The 18,739-nt window shown below is 35.8% G+C and overlaps 2 protein-coding genes across 2 annotated transcripts; both read left to right on the top strand.

Annotated features, from left to right (window-relative positions):
- The first annotated feature begins 1,536 nt into the window (after nt 1-1,536).
- Nucleotides 1,537-4,699, top strand: LOC135684569 (glutathione-specific gamma-glutamylcyclotransferase 1). Its single transcript, XM_065200192.2, has 3 exons — nt 1,537-1,784; nt 3,163-3,198; nt 3,754-4,699. Exons 1-3 carry the CDS (start codon nt 1,620-1,622, stop codon nt 4,270-4,272), a joined length of 720 nt encoding a protein of 239 aa, XP_065056264.2. The 5' UTR covers nt 1,537-1,619; the 3' UTR covers nt 4,273-4,699.
- A 1,510-nt stretch (nt 4,700-6,209) lies between these two features.
- On the top strand, nt 6,210-18,713 carry LOC135684546 (putative E3 ubiquitin-protein ligase HECTD2). Its single transcript, XM_065200154.2, has 8 exons — nt 6,210-8,496; nt 8,866-9,095; nt 10,943-11,033; nt 12,433-12,654; nt 13,351-13,471; nt 13,976-14,262; nt 14,963-15,133; nt 16,024-18,713. Exons 1-8 carry the CDS (start codon nt 6,979-6,981, stop codon nt 16,426-16,428), a joined length of 3,045 nt encoding a protein of 1,014 aa, XP_065056226.2. The 5' UTR covers nt 6,210-6,978; the 3' UTR covers nt 16,429-18,713.
- Nucleotides 18,714-18,739: the final 26 nt, after the last annotated feature.

Genomic DNA, 18,739 nt, shown 5'->3' with positions numbered 1-18,739 from the left:
TGTGCACGATTTCAGGCGCGCAGTCGCAAATTTTAAAATGAACTTGCCCGCGCAAAAAAACAAAGTTTCCAGTCTAGAAAAGCGTGCACGAAATTCTTTTTCTACTTTCTCATAAACTCCATTAAATTCACAAATTGGTAATTTTTTAGTAAAAGTAACTTTCTCTTAAACTCCATCCACACCCGTAGAATCACGAACCTTGTAAATTTATGTTTACGAGAGAACGGGTTGGCTTTGCTTTGCTTCTACCACTCACGTTCTTATCTTCTTGAAGAGGGTCAAATGAAAGATTTAAAGTGAATCCAGGATTATCTGTATAAGATGGAAAAATTGTGGACTCATGTTCTTTTATCTAAATTCCTTTTTAGACCTATCAGTAACCGAAACATGATCACAATAATAATGTGGTATTCTAAACTTCTCCTTGATAAAGGTTGTTGCCATACTGCTCCTTCCTCTATACCCTAATCATTTTTTGTCAGATGAGCTTTCTCTAAATATATCTTGATAGTTTAAGACTGGAAATATTCATTGCAAAGAACGTAATTTCATGATAAAATTGAAAGAGGCATTCTTTGAGCTACATAAAGTCGTTCTTATTGCTTGTTTTCTGGTCTGCTGAACCAACAAACATCAAAGAATGACAGTCGACTCAGGCCCAAGGGTAATCCTTGTGATGAATCCTTGAGACCATCTGTGACGCAGGCTAGGTCCTAACACAAGCTGCCACGCCATGCTTCCGTGAACCACTCCAAGGGACATGTGAGTAAGTAATGCGATGGTCTCCCCTTTTGACAAACAGGTAGGGGCGTCGCCAAAAAGGAGGTTCGGGGGTGCAGTACCCCCAACACTTTGTCTGTCGGCACATTAAAGATTTTTGCCGAGCAAAAGAAGCACAACAATTGTAACGCATCAGCATTTCTGTAGTAGTTAACATAGACCAAGATACAATTTTTTGTTTGAGGGGGCCAACCCTGATAAATAAGTGTAAAACAGCTATATTTTGCAAAATAAAAACCTAATACTATTTAAGTTTTTTGGGGGGGGCATGACCCCCCGGTAACTCCGTCCTTGGTAGTTGTGTTTTCAAGTTATGGCATGCATTTTGAAACGAAAACGCGCAAAAGCAGCATATAAGAGTATTTATCGTTTGACCACACCTTTAAAGAGTGATACAAGCCATTTTCGTCGGGAAAATCAATTCTTTACACCTCCAAAAAATTGTTTTGACTTTGCCCCTGTAAACAGGCGAATATGTGGAATCGCGCAAAGCCAAAAAACGATTCAGTATGAATGAAGTGTAATTTGAAAACAGAAAATTAAGATTAAAGTTAGCCTTGCGAAGTTTAGAATGACGTCGGTTGGATGCTTTGTGTGGGTAGTCACATGTTACACGCTTGAACAACAATCTGCAAGGAGAAGTTCTCTTGCGTCAGATAAAACAACCAATCAGCAATGACATGAAATGAAACCAGCCAATGGCATTGGAGTCCGGGGGTTTCCCTATTTGTTTTTATCTGAGCAAAAGCAGGTAGAATTGCAATAGATTTATAAAGAAGTTACCACTGGCAGGCAAGCGAAAGAAGCGATTGTCTGAAGCCAAAGACACAGTTGGAGAAATGACACCGAATAAACCAACTGACAATAGTATTTGGGTTTTCGGGTATGGATCTTTGGTCTGGTTCCCAAATTTCACTTACGAAGAAAGGTTAGTGGGATACATTGAAGGCTTCAAGAGAAGATTCTGGCAAGGAAGCGTGCATCACAGAGGAAGCACTGAAAGGGTAAGTTAACTTTATTTAGTTTCATCTTCAATATAGCTACCGTGTGTGACATCTTCCCCAGACAATGTCTTCAATAGGTCTAAATATATCTAAACTTATATTAAATTGTCAAATCTTTTATTGTTATTGTTGAATTAGTCCGGTATAATTAGTCCACTTTCTGTTTACTAATATAAATAAATGAAGTATTAATTTTTGAGATATGCTAAAGAAAACATTCAGCATACTTCTATTGCCATTTGTTGGACATTATATATCTATGTGAGTTTTAAACTAAAAAAAATTCAATCATCCACCCATTCATTGATGTCATGCAACATTGTTCGTGGTAAACCACAATCGGCTTGACTACTTGAAAAGTTTCACGTGATTTCATTCATAAAGTATTTCATCTTCGTCATTCACATTGAATGATTGAAAACCTCCAAAATATAAACATATCTACGTCACACCATTATAAAATGATATAACTTTCCATCCAATTCTATTAATTTATCTTGGTCATACGTAGTCTACGCCAGTGGTGTAGTGCTATCAAAATTACAAGGAGGCTCTTGCATAAAATGTTGCGAAAACAGTAGCAGAAGTGGAAATTTGCCAATTTTTGGCATTAACAAGGGAGGGCTCAGCCCCCCTGAGCCCCCTAGCACTACACCCTTGGCTATGCCAAAGGATGTTTGCCAAAAGGTGTAGGAGATACTGGAGTGATATGCTCCTCGTTTCTCCAAACAACATTTTCGGACACACTCAGAGCCCAGGCCTGATTAAGCAGTGCGAAAGTTTTAATCAGAATCATATGTAGGTGTTTCAAATTCAATACCTACTTCAAATTAAACAACGAATCCTTGGTGAAAAATTTTAATCAAATTAAGAGCTCAAGTTTTGTTTTTTACTCAATTCCCAGTTATGACAACCAAATTCAGATTAAACAAACAGTAATACAGAAATAGCCGCTAGCGACAAGTTTATGGCAATATGTTTTGCGCCAGCTAAGGAAAAAGCTACCATCACACAATAAAAGCACACAGCCTTCCGAGCTTTGCGGGCCTTTGCCAAAATTGGCGCAAGTTGCCAGGGGCGTTGTCGTGGGGTTGACTAAATTCTGCGACATCAGTTTTAACATTGTGAAAGAAAGTTAATTTTTGGGGCGTGGGTGTTTTGGCTGATTTGCATTATATGGCACACTTGGTACCAGAGTCTCAGAGAGCGAAAGAACGTAAGAGCGTGGGACTGGGAGGGTTCCCGTCTCCCTCATTCTTAAGTCATGCGCTTAACACGACCTAAAAGAAATCATTATGGTAAGGGATATTTTCATGTTCATTTTGCTGTGCTGCATATTTGTACACCCACAAATAATTGGACTGTCTTTTTATTTTAGCCTGGAAGAGTTGTCACTTTGGTAAAGGACCAAACGGTAAGAACAGCGCAAAATATTCGTCTATTTTATGTAATGTAATGTTTATTTTTAAACAATTAAAAGTATTTTAAACAATATGAGCCCTTGCTGTTTATAGTCTTAACCACTAAAAGTTAGTTCATACAAAATGAAACGAGAGCGCCCTTGAGTGCATGGAACATATACGTCGTTATCTTCTCTACGAAGTCTTCCTTTTCTAGACAAAAAAGCATGAGCGTAGCGGAGGCTTGAAGTTTAGGAAGGCTGACAATAGGTCTTGCCTGAATAGTGTTGCTTCATTGAGATGAAAGTGCCCTAATGGGCCTGAAATTCGATAAATTTTGCTGTAGCCCCCCCCCCCCCAGTGACTATTTCTCATACGCCTATGTAAAATGTTTACCAAATTTAGTAGTTGGTTTGTCTTATTACTTTTGAATATTTCTTTTAAGTCCCTTAGCATTTTGTATTTCTTATGCCGGTAGAGTCCACAAAAATTTCTCTTGTGAATTGATTGTATTCACATCAAGCTTAACTAAGTTGAGATATTTACGGGATACTTTGGTCATTTTACAGAGTCGTGTCTGGGGCGTGGCATACAGAATACAGAGCCAAGAGAACATTTCGAAAGCGATAGGCCATTTGACAAAGCGTGAAATATCCCTAGGAGGCTACGAGGTACAGGTCACCAAGTGTCACACCTTGCAAGGAGAATGCCATACCAGCGGTGATATCTTTGCGCTGGTGTATTACGCTGCGCCAGGTAACCCATGTTACCGTGGATGTGCTAGTTACGATGAAATATCAACGGACATACTTCTTTCGTACGGTTATTGCGGTTCGAACATTGAATATCTTTTTAGACTGACCGACTTCATGCGCACTGAATGTAGAGACGAGAAAGACGATCATCTTTACGCCGTTGACAATCTTGTGCGTCTGAAAATGGGAATATGTCCAAAGAGCATGCAGACATGGATGGAATTAATCAAATGCAACAAGTTCTTGAGTAAATTGGCAGAACTGAGCACTGAATTAAGAACCAATTCAATTGAGTCGTCAGTTTATTTTAAAACGGCCATCGCATCACAGTGAAAAATTGCTACATTTCGTCATGTCAAATGGCTTGTCGTTTTGAATTTGTAGTCTAACTGCATCTTATGTGTCATACATTTTCAATAATTTTACTTTTAACGCTTAACCATACCCATCCTGCCTAACCTAATATACTACTGACAGCTGACGATTCCATCAGTTCCCTAATGTTCAAGAAACAGTTGAGATTTATTTTTGCTGGTTGCAGCCAACAAAACCAAGGTTGATAACCTTTATTACAAACATTATAGCCTATTTTTGGTATGTTATTGTTACATTAAGGCATGCATGTAAATATTTCTAAGTAAATTGTAAAGTATATGTGATTCGTAGTGAGTCTGAATGTGAAATTACATCGAAAGATAATCAAGTTCTATGCTTTTTTAGAGTTAAACGGTCTAATCTCAGGGTTAGATCAACAAATGAAGACCCTTGATTATTTGTGGCCCATCAAGGACTAGTAAAATCAAGTTTTGTTCAAATGAAGTTTTAAATCTTATAATCGTAAAATCGTTCATTATGTACATTATGCTAAGAATTTGTGGTTACAGGTCTGTTATTTTTGAAAATATTTCTTATTCCGCTCAAAATGCTCAATTACGTCACAGCTATCAACTGCAATACGAGGAGCATTCTATCCAAAAAGATGATGTTTATAACAAGTTAATTTATATGTCAGTTTGTCTAGCATGTCATAAATTTGCCTATATTCTAACGAGATTTGCTCTTCTGACTCATAGTTACATATTTGAGTCATGGAAAGTGGGAGGAGCTTAATATTTGCTTAGCTGTATACAGATTATTAGAACTTCTCATGTTCTTGCTGGTTCTTTTGACAGAGTAGATCTCAAAAATACAAGTTTAATGAGGTTTCCAATTCTTCATTTCAAAATATAACCTCTAAGCGAATCTTTACTCAACATCAACAAAACCAACAACTCAACCAAAATTACGAAATTACTCAGCCTGCACACAAAGCAGTTCGTGATTAGTCCTAAGGGTAAAGTTATTATTGATACACGCAAAAGACAGGATTAGTATAATTATGCTCAAATGATTAGTAAATCTGTTGCTATGTATTAATGCACACAGTTAATTATACGAATATAAGCGTAAATACCAAAACAAATAAAAAGCTAAACAATAGAAAATGCACTGTGGAATTCCACAATACAGATATAGCTATGTAGATTACTTGCCTGGTTCATCATGGTGTGCAATGCGCAATCCATCTCGTTCCAAAAAACAAAAAGTACTCTATAGCAGGACCTCAATTTTCTAGAATTATTTGAAGTGAACTACCTATGATTTGTTGAATCAGTCGTCTTCTCGATTTTTATTTCTTTATTTGAACTCTCCTTTTAAAACTTCGGGACGAACGTCCCTACATCGGATGGGAGTGACCAAGTTGACAAAGAAAAATTGACACTAGTTGCCAGGGTGTCAGGGGCATTGCAACAGGGTGAGCTAGGGGTAGACATATCCATCTCAGTTTCCCTAGAGATAGGTCTTTGAAGGTACGTGAGTTTGGTTGGCAAGAAGAGGCTTAATTCTCAAACGGAATGATTCCTAGACATTTATCGTACTGTTGATAAGGGCATGGTAGGGTATTTTTTCTTCTTATGGGCTAGTCTATACCTTCCAGCAGTACCCATTACAGAAGGCTTTGTCGAGGAGATGGAGCACAGCCACCAGTATAAGTCGTTCCAAAACAAAATTCTGAACACTCCCCTCACGAAAGTACCCGGACAGTTCCAAGATCGATTGCGCTTTCAGACAACAACAAAATTAGGCTGGCGAAAAGGACTTTTTAACTTAGTGATAATAATTTTTTGAGAAACCCTTCCAAAATAAACCAGAACATCAAAAAGCCAGCCTAATTTTGTTTTTGTCTGAAAGCGCAATCGATCTTCGAACTGTCCGGGTACTTTCGTGACGGGAGTGTATTGGCCTGGGCTAAAAACCGTGGTAGAAGCTCACAATGATGAAGTCTTATGCTTCATGATGCTACACACAATAAAGCTTTACCGAAATGAGATTGTGGTGAAATTGAATGATAAACAAGGACCAGCTCTAGCTCTTTAAAAATTGATCCCAGGTTCAGGTTTACGACAACCTTGGAAACCGTAAACTCAAGTGGTTGCAGTGGCGTCAGTCCAGGAATCGGACCCAATCTCCTTGTCAATGGAGGACTGATATATACATAGGATGATGATGGGAAAGAGTCGGAGATTAAATAACTTACTTTCTGTTAATACTATTGACTGAAAGTAGCATTTTTTATCCGAAGGCTTAAGCAAGAAATGAAGATTTATAGTTTATCATGAAATTGGTTTCACACGAAATTGAATTTTTAGATATGAAGTTTGTTGGCAGAGAAGCAGAACAAAATTTGTTGTTATTTGTTCGTTATTCAATATCGATTAGCCGTCGACAGGAAATCCGAAGAATAGTGAAATCTGGAATAGAAATGTCAAATTTGTAGATAATCTTCGAATACTATGGACTGGTGATCAGTGGATGATTAAGGGCCTAATGGAAAATTGAAAATATCAGCCATACTCTCTGGGTTTGTGTCGGATTCACAGATCGCGGCCTAAAATTTTCACGAGCAGATTTAATGGAGGGTTATAGTTTATAGTGCGCCAGTTTCTAAACAATTGCTGCTGGTATAAGTATATTTTTCAATAATCATCAGACTCGAATATGAATGCAGCAAAACCACCTATCTATCGACCTAAAACCAAAGGGAGTGGTGGATATGATGCAAAAGTGGTTGGAGAGAAGAAGACGATCAGCAATCTGCGAAGGAATCTAAGTATACCTGATGTGAACATTCCAGATAACAGGCATGAGCTGTGTATTCCAGGTGTACTTGAGAGATCAACAAGCCTCACATCGTTAAGTAATATCAGGGATGCAAGATTATCGATCAAAAGCCTTAGTGCCAGCAATCTGCTTGCCCTCTCCGATCCTAATTTGTCTATCCAAGAAGCAAAGCCTAAAAGGTTTTATGATTCACCTACAAATAATTGGGCAAAACAAAAAGCAGAGTACACTGCTCATGCACAGAAATACTTCTATCAACTAACTAAAGGTTGCAGAAAAGAAAATTGTTATAACAAGTTTTGCAAGTCATCAAATGGAAATGTGATGATTAAGTTCAATTACAATGAAAATTTAGCTATTGTTTTAAGCATAGAACTGGCAAAGACTGGGCATAAATATTTGTGTTCAAATTGCAAACAAAAAGGGAAGATATTTCCAAAAAAGTTGCTTGAACAGACAAAAAGAGAAAATATTCCATTTCTTTGTTTATTGTCAACAACAAGCCCCTTCAAAAGCCTTTATTATGAATGCCCTATGGTTTCTTCAGAAGTTTGTGGTGATATCAAGCTCTTTAATCGATCTCTTAGTCATGGAACTTTGAAGCATGATTCTCACAGCAGTCAGTCGTACAGGGAAAAGCTTTCATTAGGAGTCTCAAGCATGGCAAGGACTTTGTCTTCAAGCATATCCTCACTTTGGAGTAACCACAGAACACCATCACTTACACCTCTAGCAAGTAGATCTGATCAGGCTGATGGATTAAATTTGAAAGAGAAATCACTAGCAGCCAGTTCATCAAGTTGTACAAAAATATTTGGAAGTGACAACTATGTTTCTGATGAATTTGATGATTTGAAAGAGTTTGAAATGTCAGTAGCATCAGAAATGAATAGAACTTCGATAAGACCTGAAGCAAATGAGTTTTCCTTAACACACTTAACTTTAGAGATGGTAGATCATGTTCTTGAAGACTTTTTGGAATGTGGTGATGAATCATTCTTGCTCAGTACATTAAGGACAGTCTTTTCTTCTTACGAATCTCTAAGTGTCAGTTTTTTGACAAATGAAACATTTTCATCATATGGTCATATGAGAGAAGTTAACAGAAATGATGTTAAGCTTGCATATGAGAAGATACTGTTACATGACAATGGTACCTTTTTCAAAACTATTTTGGATTCAGTTAGGATTCTATGCTCAGAAATGTTGGATGATTGCCAGAAGATTGAATCTGCAAATCATTTCATAATCATCTTGGATTTACCAATGTTGTTTGAAACAGACTTACCTTATGTTCTTGTGGATATATTCAAAGCCTTACCAATGTCTGCAAGGCGAAAGTTAGTAGAAGGTCTCTCAAAGTATGATCCATCAAGTTTCCAAAGAATCCTGAAGGTATTTGCATCATAGTGGTTACTTTAATCTCATAAAATGCAATCTACTCTGCCTATGTTTATATTTTTAATGAAATAGTAAAGAATATAATCAGTGAAAAATAAGGTAGTGTTTTCTTCTTTATGAGAGATTATTTAAAAAAAATTAATTTTGAACCAGAAACGTTTCTTAATTTTCCTAATTAATTTTCTTAACTTTACCTGACTATATATTTTCACAGATGTAATTACCAATATGCTTAAAAAAACAATGAGTTAACCCTTTCTTAGGTATACTTACAACAGGACAAGATATTAAGTACATGTCAAAAGAATGAAGAACTTAGTATTTATAAGTGCAAAATGGACAAATATTTATTTTTATTTGTAGGGATTCAAATCTTTGCTCAGTTCTCTAATGATGGAAAAAGTGGTTTCAGACGCAAACATACTGTCACTTTGTAATGTAATGAAAATTCTCAATGAAGCCAATTACTGGATGAATTCTGAAAAGCTCATAGTTCCTGCTGCAGAATTTTACAGTGAAGAGCTATCAAATTCTCTTGATATAAAGAGAGAATATCAGCACTGGCAAAATTTAATTCATCCAGAAATTGGAAGGTATATACAGTTATTGATTTCTTATGTTTTTATGGATTCATATTATATCTTAATTTTTGAATTTTTAGATGTGTGATAATACTCAGTTGGTAGAGAAGTATTTGAATTGAAGATTAATTTCAATGCCGAAGAAATAATGCTACATAGAATGGATTATTAAAAGCAAATATTTTTTTATTAGCAACTTGTGCTTGGTTGACCTTTTGCTTTTTTCCATGTTGTGTCTTTTGTGGTGCAAATCAGGGCCGTAAATCCCGGGGGGAGGGGGACGGGGGGGACTGGACCCCCCCAAAAATCTGGAGCAAAACGATTTTTTTGGAGAAATTACCATCATTTTCCTTGAAAGAAAGAAATCCCTGGTAGCCGGGTTAGAACCAAACTACGTTTTTCTGTGTTATTGCAACAAACCTCAGCCAATAAGGTTATTTTTGAAAGCAGGGTTTTTATAATTTTTACAAGATAAAAACTTACCGTTTTCTACCGTTTTTACCGTTTTATTTTTGAAAACAAAGTACAAAATAGAAAGAGAGCAATCTGTCATTTTATTTTACCTATTTACTAACTTATTTACGTACATTTCTATTATTTGTCTATTATTTGCTTTTATTCAGTAAATCACTTTTTGTATCATTAAAATGTATTCATTTTTGATGTGTAAACATGGCCTACTGAAAGCACTCAAAATAAGGAAGACGCACATTTCTGTTCAGAAAGTAAATTTCTACCATTCAATACAACAGCGTCCCATATTTCCCCAAAATCTGTCACAAGTCTGTCAAAAATTTCACCCAATAAACAATAATCTGTGTTCTTCTGAAAAGCGCCGAACTTTTTATCCTGAGCGATTCTAGTTTTTTAATAAATTTAGTCTGGGGGAGGCCTTTCTAGAAGATAAAATTTCAAAAATTTTCTTCCGCGTCGGTCTCCTACGACAGTTAACTTGATTCTTAGCTCCCAAGGTTCAATTTCTTGGGGCCATCTCTGAAAAATGTTATCCATCCAATTATCAACACAAGTCAATGTACTACGGAATATCTGTAAATACTGTCTATAGAGCAGAAAGTCTTGAGAAATCCAAAAATATTGACTTTCGTTTTTAAAGTAATTTGCCCCTCAACTGTTTCCATAAAACATAACACATACCCTTGTTCATTCGCTCTGCTGACCCCCCCAATTCACATGACAGATTTACGGCCCTGGTGCAAATGACATGGTTAAGAGACCTGTTGGTGACACATTATTGGCAGTCAAATGCTTATTTACATTCATCATATAACCAATAGCCAGATTATCAAATTTATTCTAATATAAACTGTGGCTTATTATTTTTTATAATTTAATTACTTATAGTTTGCACTTTTTGCTTTGGCTTATAATCAAGCACGGCTAATAAGGGGGGATTACATTTTTTTCCAAGGAGTCAAACCATCATGATACTTTGATTAAGACACAAAAAGATCAGAACCTGTCTACGCCATTCTTTTGAAAACTTGTGTTGTTGTGGGTTGAACTTTAAATGTAGCAGGCATTGAGATTTAAGTACACATTCATTTTTGTATCAGTTTTTGCATCATCATTCCAAGTATCTCTGCAGGGTTATGTGGATACGGCTTGTAATCAAGGGTACCCTATATTTCTCTATGAACCCTATTTGCTGCAGTTTATAATCGTGGGTAGCATATATTAAAGATATTTTTCATTTCAGATAATATATATTGTATTAGGTATATTTTGTTCAATAATATTATCAGACTGTAGATCATATAAACTTCTGCGTTTTTGCATAAAGAATGCAAGCTCAGTTCGGGAATATGTATCTGTATATGAAGGTTTTTCCTTTTTTATAGGTCAGGGATGGCTCGCTCTACATCGTGGTCCAATCTTGAAGTCTCAGGATCAATATTAGAATACCCGTTTCTTCTAAAACCTGAAACCAAGGTTTGCATGTATTACATGAATCGATAATATCTATATACAAAATACAAAATTTCAAAGTATTATACTGGACAAAGTAGGAACTTTTGACTGTTGTTTGACTTTAGGTGAATATCTAACAGATCACAATGAATCAGTTATTGAAGTAATCAAGCTGCTGAAGCAGTCTTTGTCATATGAGGCGCCTCCACAAACACCCAGATTGTCTGAGGCCTTCAAAACATTGCAGATGCAAAATGAAACATTTGCAAGGAAAAGACTTAAAGTTCAAGATCTAAAGCAGCAGGAAGGCAAAGCTACCAAATTTAAAGGCAGTTTTTTGGTTTCCAAAGTGTCAACATATTCCCAAAGTAGTTGCCTGTTCTATGATTGCTACATTATCGTGAAAAGTAGCCTGATAAAACAGCAAGTCACCTCTGCTTCGATATGAGGATCATGAGTTTTTCTCCAAATTAAAGGAAAAGTGTAAGCTTGCTTGACCATAGAGGGATTTTCACTTTCATAGAGATTACACTGTAATAGTCTTTCGATTAGGAAAAAACCCCTGATCTATGGAAATTCCTCATATCGAGAGGCACTTTATGATACTTAAGGCTGTGTTTACTTGTTGCCGGATAACTTTTGATCCAGATAAAAACCTATACAGATAGAACGCATTAATTTGAGGTTGTACAACTATCAATGCAGATAGACTTCTGGTTTACACGAATACAGATAGACCAGATTTTTCTCAACGAACAGCAGTGATTGACAAATACCGTAAAAGCTCTATTAAGCCCCTTGGGGAGGCTTATTTATTTTATTCAGTCCTAGAAGGGGGCAAAGAGAGAGGGGCTTATTAAAGAGAGGGGGCTTATTAAAAATTTGTAGTAAAAATGTTTTAAAAATGCCCTTGTCTATTTTTTGTTATAAAAATGTGATACAAATTTTGTCAGAAAACTTTGCTGGCAGCTTCGAAAGTCTAATTAATCACTTATAAGGTCCTAATCTTCATCAGAATTCCCAGGGTCAATTGATAACCCTGGGACACAACTTCTAAACAAATTTTGACTGACTTCTAAGACACAAGTTAATATGCACAAGCACAAAATTAGCTGTCAGCCAAGGCCCCTTAACTTTCAAACATGACAAGTAAAGAATAGCAATATAGAAAACGTTTTGAGCATGTTTCTGCTAAGGTATGTTGCCATACATCTCAATTGACAAGGCTTTTAGCATATTTATTCTGCAATGTTCACCCCTTAGACAAGATATTCATTAATTCAAAGATGATTTCCTTTTGATTGTGCTCTGTCAGATTAGAAGTTTGTAGAGTTAGTACAAAGTTTTATAATTTTTGTATCAGTATTAAAATCAATATTGTAGATTGCTTTAAAGTTAACACCTTAATCTTGACTTTTAGGTGCATTTGATTCATTATGAAGCTATCAATGAAATGAGAAAAGAGTATCAAGCTGCTATATTGCATCAAGCAAAAGTACAGACTGTTGAACGTGCCCTGAATGGAATGTCAGACAATTCAGCATATTCTAAGGATGTATGGAGAGCTATGTGTCCATACTTGGTACTTGAAGTGAGAAGAGAGTTTCTAGTGGAAGATGCTTTGGAGCAGCTGCAGAAAAAGGTGAGATATACGATTTGGTATCTACATTAGAATATAAAGCAGTTGTACTTAGCTTGATTACGCCCTCAGGCACAGTTTTATAAGCCAGTAGTTTTGGTATCATGTAAATATATAAATATATAAATATATGTTAGAAGGCTTAGTTGAACAGAGAGTTTACAGTAATTTTTACAGTAAATGTGTTTTTATCAATGATCTGGAGAGGTCAAATTTTAGATATATATCAAAAGCTTTGTAAGAAAATTTGGCATTTTCTACATGGCTTTAAACATTAAGTAAACATTCTGCTGTCCTCTGTCAGGATTCACAAGATGCCTTGTTGTGCTATATAATATTACATGACTTGATTGTTAGCTGGTACATTAATTTGTCAGTTGTATACTTTATGAAGGTCTGTAGTATAAAAAGGAACTTTAATGGAGAAGTTAAGGAATGGTGATAGCTATATCAGAGTTAAGGAAAGGTATATGTTAAAAGAAATAATATTCCAGAACATTTATTTTTTGTGATTGTTATCTTTTTTACCTTTTGAGTCAATATTCTATCTAAGATAAAAATTACTTTTTTTATGTTGTTGCACAAAATTTTAATCGAAAGCACAATTTCAATGCATTTTTTGATTTCTGTAAAAATTCTGTTTGGTAACTAGATGTGCATGGTTATTTATTCTTTAACTTTCACTTGCTTATTGTCTAGGTGAATGACTTGAAAAAACCACTGAAAATTAAATATATCGGAGGTGGTGAGCAAGGTCTTGACATGGGTGGACTTCAAAAGGAGTTCTTCCAATTATGTGTACAGAAACTTTTTGACCCAGGTATGTTTATTAATTGTTGAAAAAAGCTTTATACTTTCCCTGGTAAACTGCTTTCTAATGATCTGTCAGGCATCTTTCCAATTCTTTTATGTTTATGTACCACAAGAGATCTTCCGTTTTTTAATATTGGTAGACAAATTTATTGTATCATTGTTATCAGATATATTTAATATGTAGATAAGCAGCAAACAGGATGTCGAAAATATCAATAACACCTTACTGGGATACAAGTATAATTACAGTGGCTCGATATTCTTACAGATAAATAAGAAGTTGTATGATAAACTTTTTGATGGACCATGCAACTGTTTAAAGGCCTTAATTAGTAAAGGTAACAGGTGGCAACAGTATGTCCCGTAGTTTTTATTCATTATCCTTTTCACGGAAATTATCAGCTTTTCAAAACTCCAAATCAAGCTTAAAGGTCTTTGCTTGTTCTCTGACAATGAAATAAGATTAATTGAAAGCTGAGATAGTTTGCACAATGAAATGTTTGTTTTATAGCGTATGGGATGTTCTTGAAGTGCGGAGAGACCAGGAATGTTTGGTTTAACCCACAGTCATTTGAACCTAGCGCTAACTTTGAATTGACTGGTATGATTCTCGGGCTTGCAATTTACAATGGTATCATTTTGGATGTACCTCTTCCTGGTGCACTTTATGCAAAACTTAAAAAGCAGAAGACAACACTGAAAGATCTATGGGGGATCGAGCCAACAATTGCAAGGAGTCTCACCGAGCTGCTTCAATATGATGGAAATGTTGAAGAGGATTTATGCTTAGACTTTCAGGTAATGGTTGTGATGTTTTTTTGATATCACGGTAGAGACGCATATTCGTATCCATAGATTGATGCTATTATCATCAAACACTCATCAGAGAGGAGTGTATGACCTTACTGTTGATGACCTATTCAACAAATGTAAATTGATGCATGCTAATGTCGAAGGGATATTGTCATTGTCAAGTATCAATCAGTTCAAAGCTAGCATGGAGCAAATTAGGGTCTTTTTACAGCTGTTTGCAATTGACAATGGACAAAGGTTTGCAACATTCAAAGGATGTTTAATCTCGCTCGAAGGATGTTTAAATTTCATCCGAGATTAATAAACCAATTTGGAATCACTATTTTTTTCAATCCCTTGTAGTACATATGAATAAATTGTGAAATTGGCTTCGCTGAAAAAAGATAGGGATCATATTTCCTATGAATATGCTTTCGTTCTCAGTGAGAAAGTAATGTCAGCAGGGGCTAGCCTTTTCAACTTCCCTTGTTGTACCTCTGACATAATAGTTCTAATCTCAATTATGATCATTCATTTCATTTATTACATTTCAACTACTACAAATTTTCTAACAGATTAACGCTGGCATCTGTTTATAATAAATATTGGTGTAATGTTAACTCGTGTACGTCTTTCATTTCACTATCGCTTATGCTCCATATTCCATGTTACAGTTATTTACACGATGATTTCGCTTTTTTTTTAGATAATTGAGTCATATCTTGCATCTACACAACCAATCGATCTGCTGCCAGGGGGTAAAGACATTCCTGTGACAAGAAAAAATCGGAACCTATACGTCGAATTGTATGTCAACTACTTGCTAGATGAAAGAATTCAAAAGCAGTTCGATTCATTTGCAGCTGGTTTTGCAAAGGTATGTATCCCTTTAACCTATCCCTATTTTCGGATTATGTTTTCAATGTCGAAAACTGGATATCATTTAGGTTTAGCTTCATCGTATTACATGCACAATATTCCTGGAAAACAGAAATTTTTCAAAAACGTCTTATCAGATTTTAGAAGCCAGGAGGCTAAATATGTGAAAAATTTTATGGTCATACTCATTAGGTCACTCGAAAACAAAACACCAAACACGTGTTTACATGGTTTATTGATGATACTTCCGAATAAATAGAAAAGCAATGAGCTACTTTTAGAGGAATGAAAGATTTTGTTTGATTTTAGTAAGCATGTAATGTGGTGGATATGAGGACTGTCATTAAAACTTTTGCATCGTAAGATACTTAAGAAGCACGCCTTAATTTTTTTTTTATTCTAAATAAATGCAAACAGAGAAAAGATAGACTTTCTGTGTAACTTATTGTAAGTTTATTCGTGCCAAGGAATACGTAAAAGAATCAGTTATCAGGGTCGAGTTGGAAGAGTTAAGGACCAGACGTATTGCTATTTTTAACTGAGTGTTCAATGAATTTTGTTCACTAAGTGTTCACAAATTGTCCATAGTTTCATGAATTTTGCATATCTTTCCTCCGTTACTTCTTTAAACCCCTGTGAGGATTATTCTCGTTCTGAAATATTGTTCATTGCTCGGGTCTGAATTCACCTAAGTACATTTAGCGTTAAAGAACGAACTTGAGCACCTTTTGGCCTCTTCATTTCAGCTCTTGCTTTTACATTCTTGCATCATCCTCACTATGTACCATCCTTTCGATTGATATGTTGTACAGGCTAAAGGAATTCTCTTGAAAAGGGTCTTGCTCCTCTGGAAAGAAATTTCATTTTCCTTATGTTTTTATCTTCTAGGTTTGCAACGGTGATGCAATCCAGCTATTTCGATCAGATGAGTTGGAATTGCTGATTTGCGGTAGTCCAGAAATTGATTTTTCTCAACTTGAGGAAGTAACCACTTACATCGATGGATTCACAGAAGACCATTCTTTGATAAGACATTTTTGGCATGTTGTGAATAATTTCACACAAGAGCAGAAGAAGAGATTGTTGTCATTTGTGACTGGAAGCGATCGTGTGCCCCTTGCTGGGCTAACATCAATTTCATTTATCATTCAAAGGAATGGACCAGATACTGACAATTTACCAACGTCAATGACTTGTTTTAACAGGCTTTTACTACCTGAATATAAGGAAAGCAAGCTCAAAGGAAAGCTTCTTATAGCAATAGAGAATGGCAAGGGTTTTGGACTTACATGAGCTATGATAATAAAGCCTTGGGGCTTTTAACTTGCATGCTTTCAAAAGAACATTTTGCTGGTTTTGATTTGGAAGCAAAGTTGTACTTGTTATTTATAAAGAATCGTGTAAATGTTTATTCAAGCACCAAACAAAATGCGATCTGATTAGAGGAGGACTTTAGGTGTTCAGGTATCATACCTGTTTTCGTTGAATGAAATAGCCTGAAAATTCCCCCATTCTACACATTGAATATCCTTCATGATAGGATATAAGAGATAAGGCTGTAAGAGATGTGCCTTGAAGAAATTTTTCACAGTGTCAGATGAATTGTCACAGACTGAGCCTCTTTTGCAAGTTGTTGTGATATTGAGATATTGATCATCTAAATGAGACTATTAATGAGGAACCCCATGGCCTATTTTTTATTAGCTTTGTTTTGGCAGAAATTGCTACCATTCGGTTTGAACCCCCTTTTTATGAACTGGTGAAAAGGTGCTGGTGTCTTTGAAAATAATTTTAACTAGCTTTAAATATTAACGACCGTATATCTAGTTTGCATAATACCAAAGAGTAGAAACGACACTTCTGTTCTGGGGGTAATACCCCCTCCCTCCCCATTGCACACGTCGCTGTTCTTACAGGCCAGATAAATATTTTCGCTACTTTTATGTTTGTCTAGTAATGAGTGATTAGATTTTGGAGCGAATAATATGTTTTCTGTTTAGATGAGTTACAGTTTAATATATATTCTATTGAGAATTTAACTCGAAACTTTTTTTTCTATCTAGTTCCCATTGTTGGATAAACTAGTTATTTAGTTGTGCAAGCTACAGCTCCTTCTATAAATGGAGATTTCCTCTACGTAAATACAAAAGGAAAAGAAAGATTTACGTCTCCTTCATTTCTCAGTCGATGATAATTTGCCTCTTATGTCTCGTAGATGGAAGTGGATTTTCAAACAGGTTAATTTTTTTCAATGTTTGTTTTAAAAACCTTTGGTAAATTTAATAAAAGCGACTTTGTCCATGTCCTGATAAGAAATTATATACATGCAAAGCGATCTGCTGGCTTACCACCGTTAGAAGTTTTCTTTCACTGTCTAGTTTTATTATCAGAAAACGAATTTCTGTCTGATAGAACATTAATTTTGCGTGCCCAAACCACAATACTGATTCTAAAGTTTTTGGCCACAGTGATGTTTTTGCATAAAACTGCAGTTAGTGTGGAAGAAAAGTGTTTCGGATATCTCATTCTGTGGTTTTGCAGTACACCAGAAGGACTTTTAATTTGTTGCACGTGAACAATTTATTGTTGAAAAGGCAGCAATATTATAATATGAGTAGTACGCGAGTCATCTAGTTTCTTAATTTTGATAATTTGTGCACCTAAATCGACCAACAATACGATGTTCCGTCGCTGGCTCCTATGCTCAAGAGGGGCGTCCAGGTTCCTTTTTTTGAAGGGGCGTGTCACATCCATACCTACCCTTCGTTATTCTGCAGGAAAAGGTTGTCAGAAATTGTTCTTCAGAAACGGGTTGTCTCGTGTCTAAATTTATTTAACTACATTCTAATGATTTAAAAACAAGTAAAGAACAATACAGCCTCAAAATTTGTTTAAATATAAGGACTGCAAGCCTGAGCCTCGGTTGATGTCATTGATAGGTTATTAGAAAAAATAGTGTAGCTACTTCAACAGTGATCAGATTCGAGGCATCATATTGCAATGCAAAAAAATTTCTCTTCTAAAGCCTGATTTCCATATGATCGCTGAGGATCGCTCAGGGTCGCTGAAATTCAGGACATCTGAAGTTGGGCATGCTTTTTCGCTGTTGTTATTTTTTGGCAAATCGGGCCTCGGTGTTTTTATATAAGTGTGATATATAAGTGTGTTAGAAGAAAAATAAATTTAGTTCGAAAACCAAATAATAAACATTTTGCAAACAAGACAAAGATTTTTGCCAAAAAGGAAAAGTTACTGTTTTTATGTATTGTCTTATAATTTTGCAGTTGGGGTTTTTCTGACCAGGAGTAGGGAAACTTGGTGATGGCAGACAGCGACAGCCCAATTCCGTGTTCTGCTCAACATAGGGAAATTCCCGGCAAAGGATATTAGACAACAATGGCAATAGACAACAATGGATATTTCGAGCATTTTCCTACCCACAAGGGCCGTCGGAAGCTGGGGGCTACAATAATTGTCAAGCTACTGAATGGGAGCAAACAATGGACAGCCCCCATCCTAATATGAATTTCGTTCCAACGGCACTGCCCACGGCTTGTGCATCTCAAAAATGGAGGGGGGAAGAAAGATAAATAGGAACAATTTC

Source organism: Rhopilema esculentum, chromosome 10 (assembly GCF_057945365.1).
Source record: "Rhopilema esculentum isolate cy_ngs chromosome 10, ASM5794536v1, whole genome shotgun sequence".
NCBI classification, from domain to species: domain Eukaryota; kingdom Metazoa; phylum Cnidaria; class Scyphozoa; order Rhizostomeae; family Rhizostomatidae; genus Rhopilema; species Rhopilema esculentum.
The sequence above is the reverse complement of the archived record's forward strand: the minus strand, read 5'-3'. Positions and strand labels throughout refer to the sequence as shown.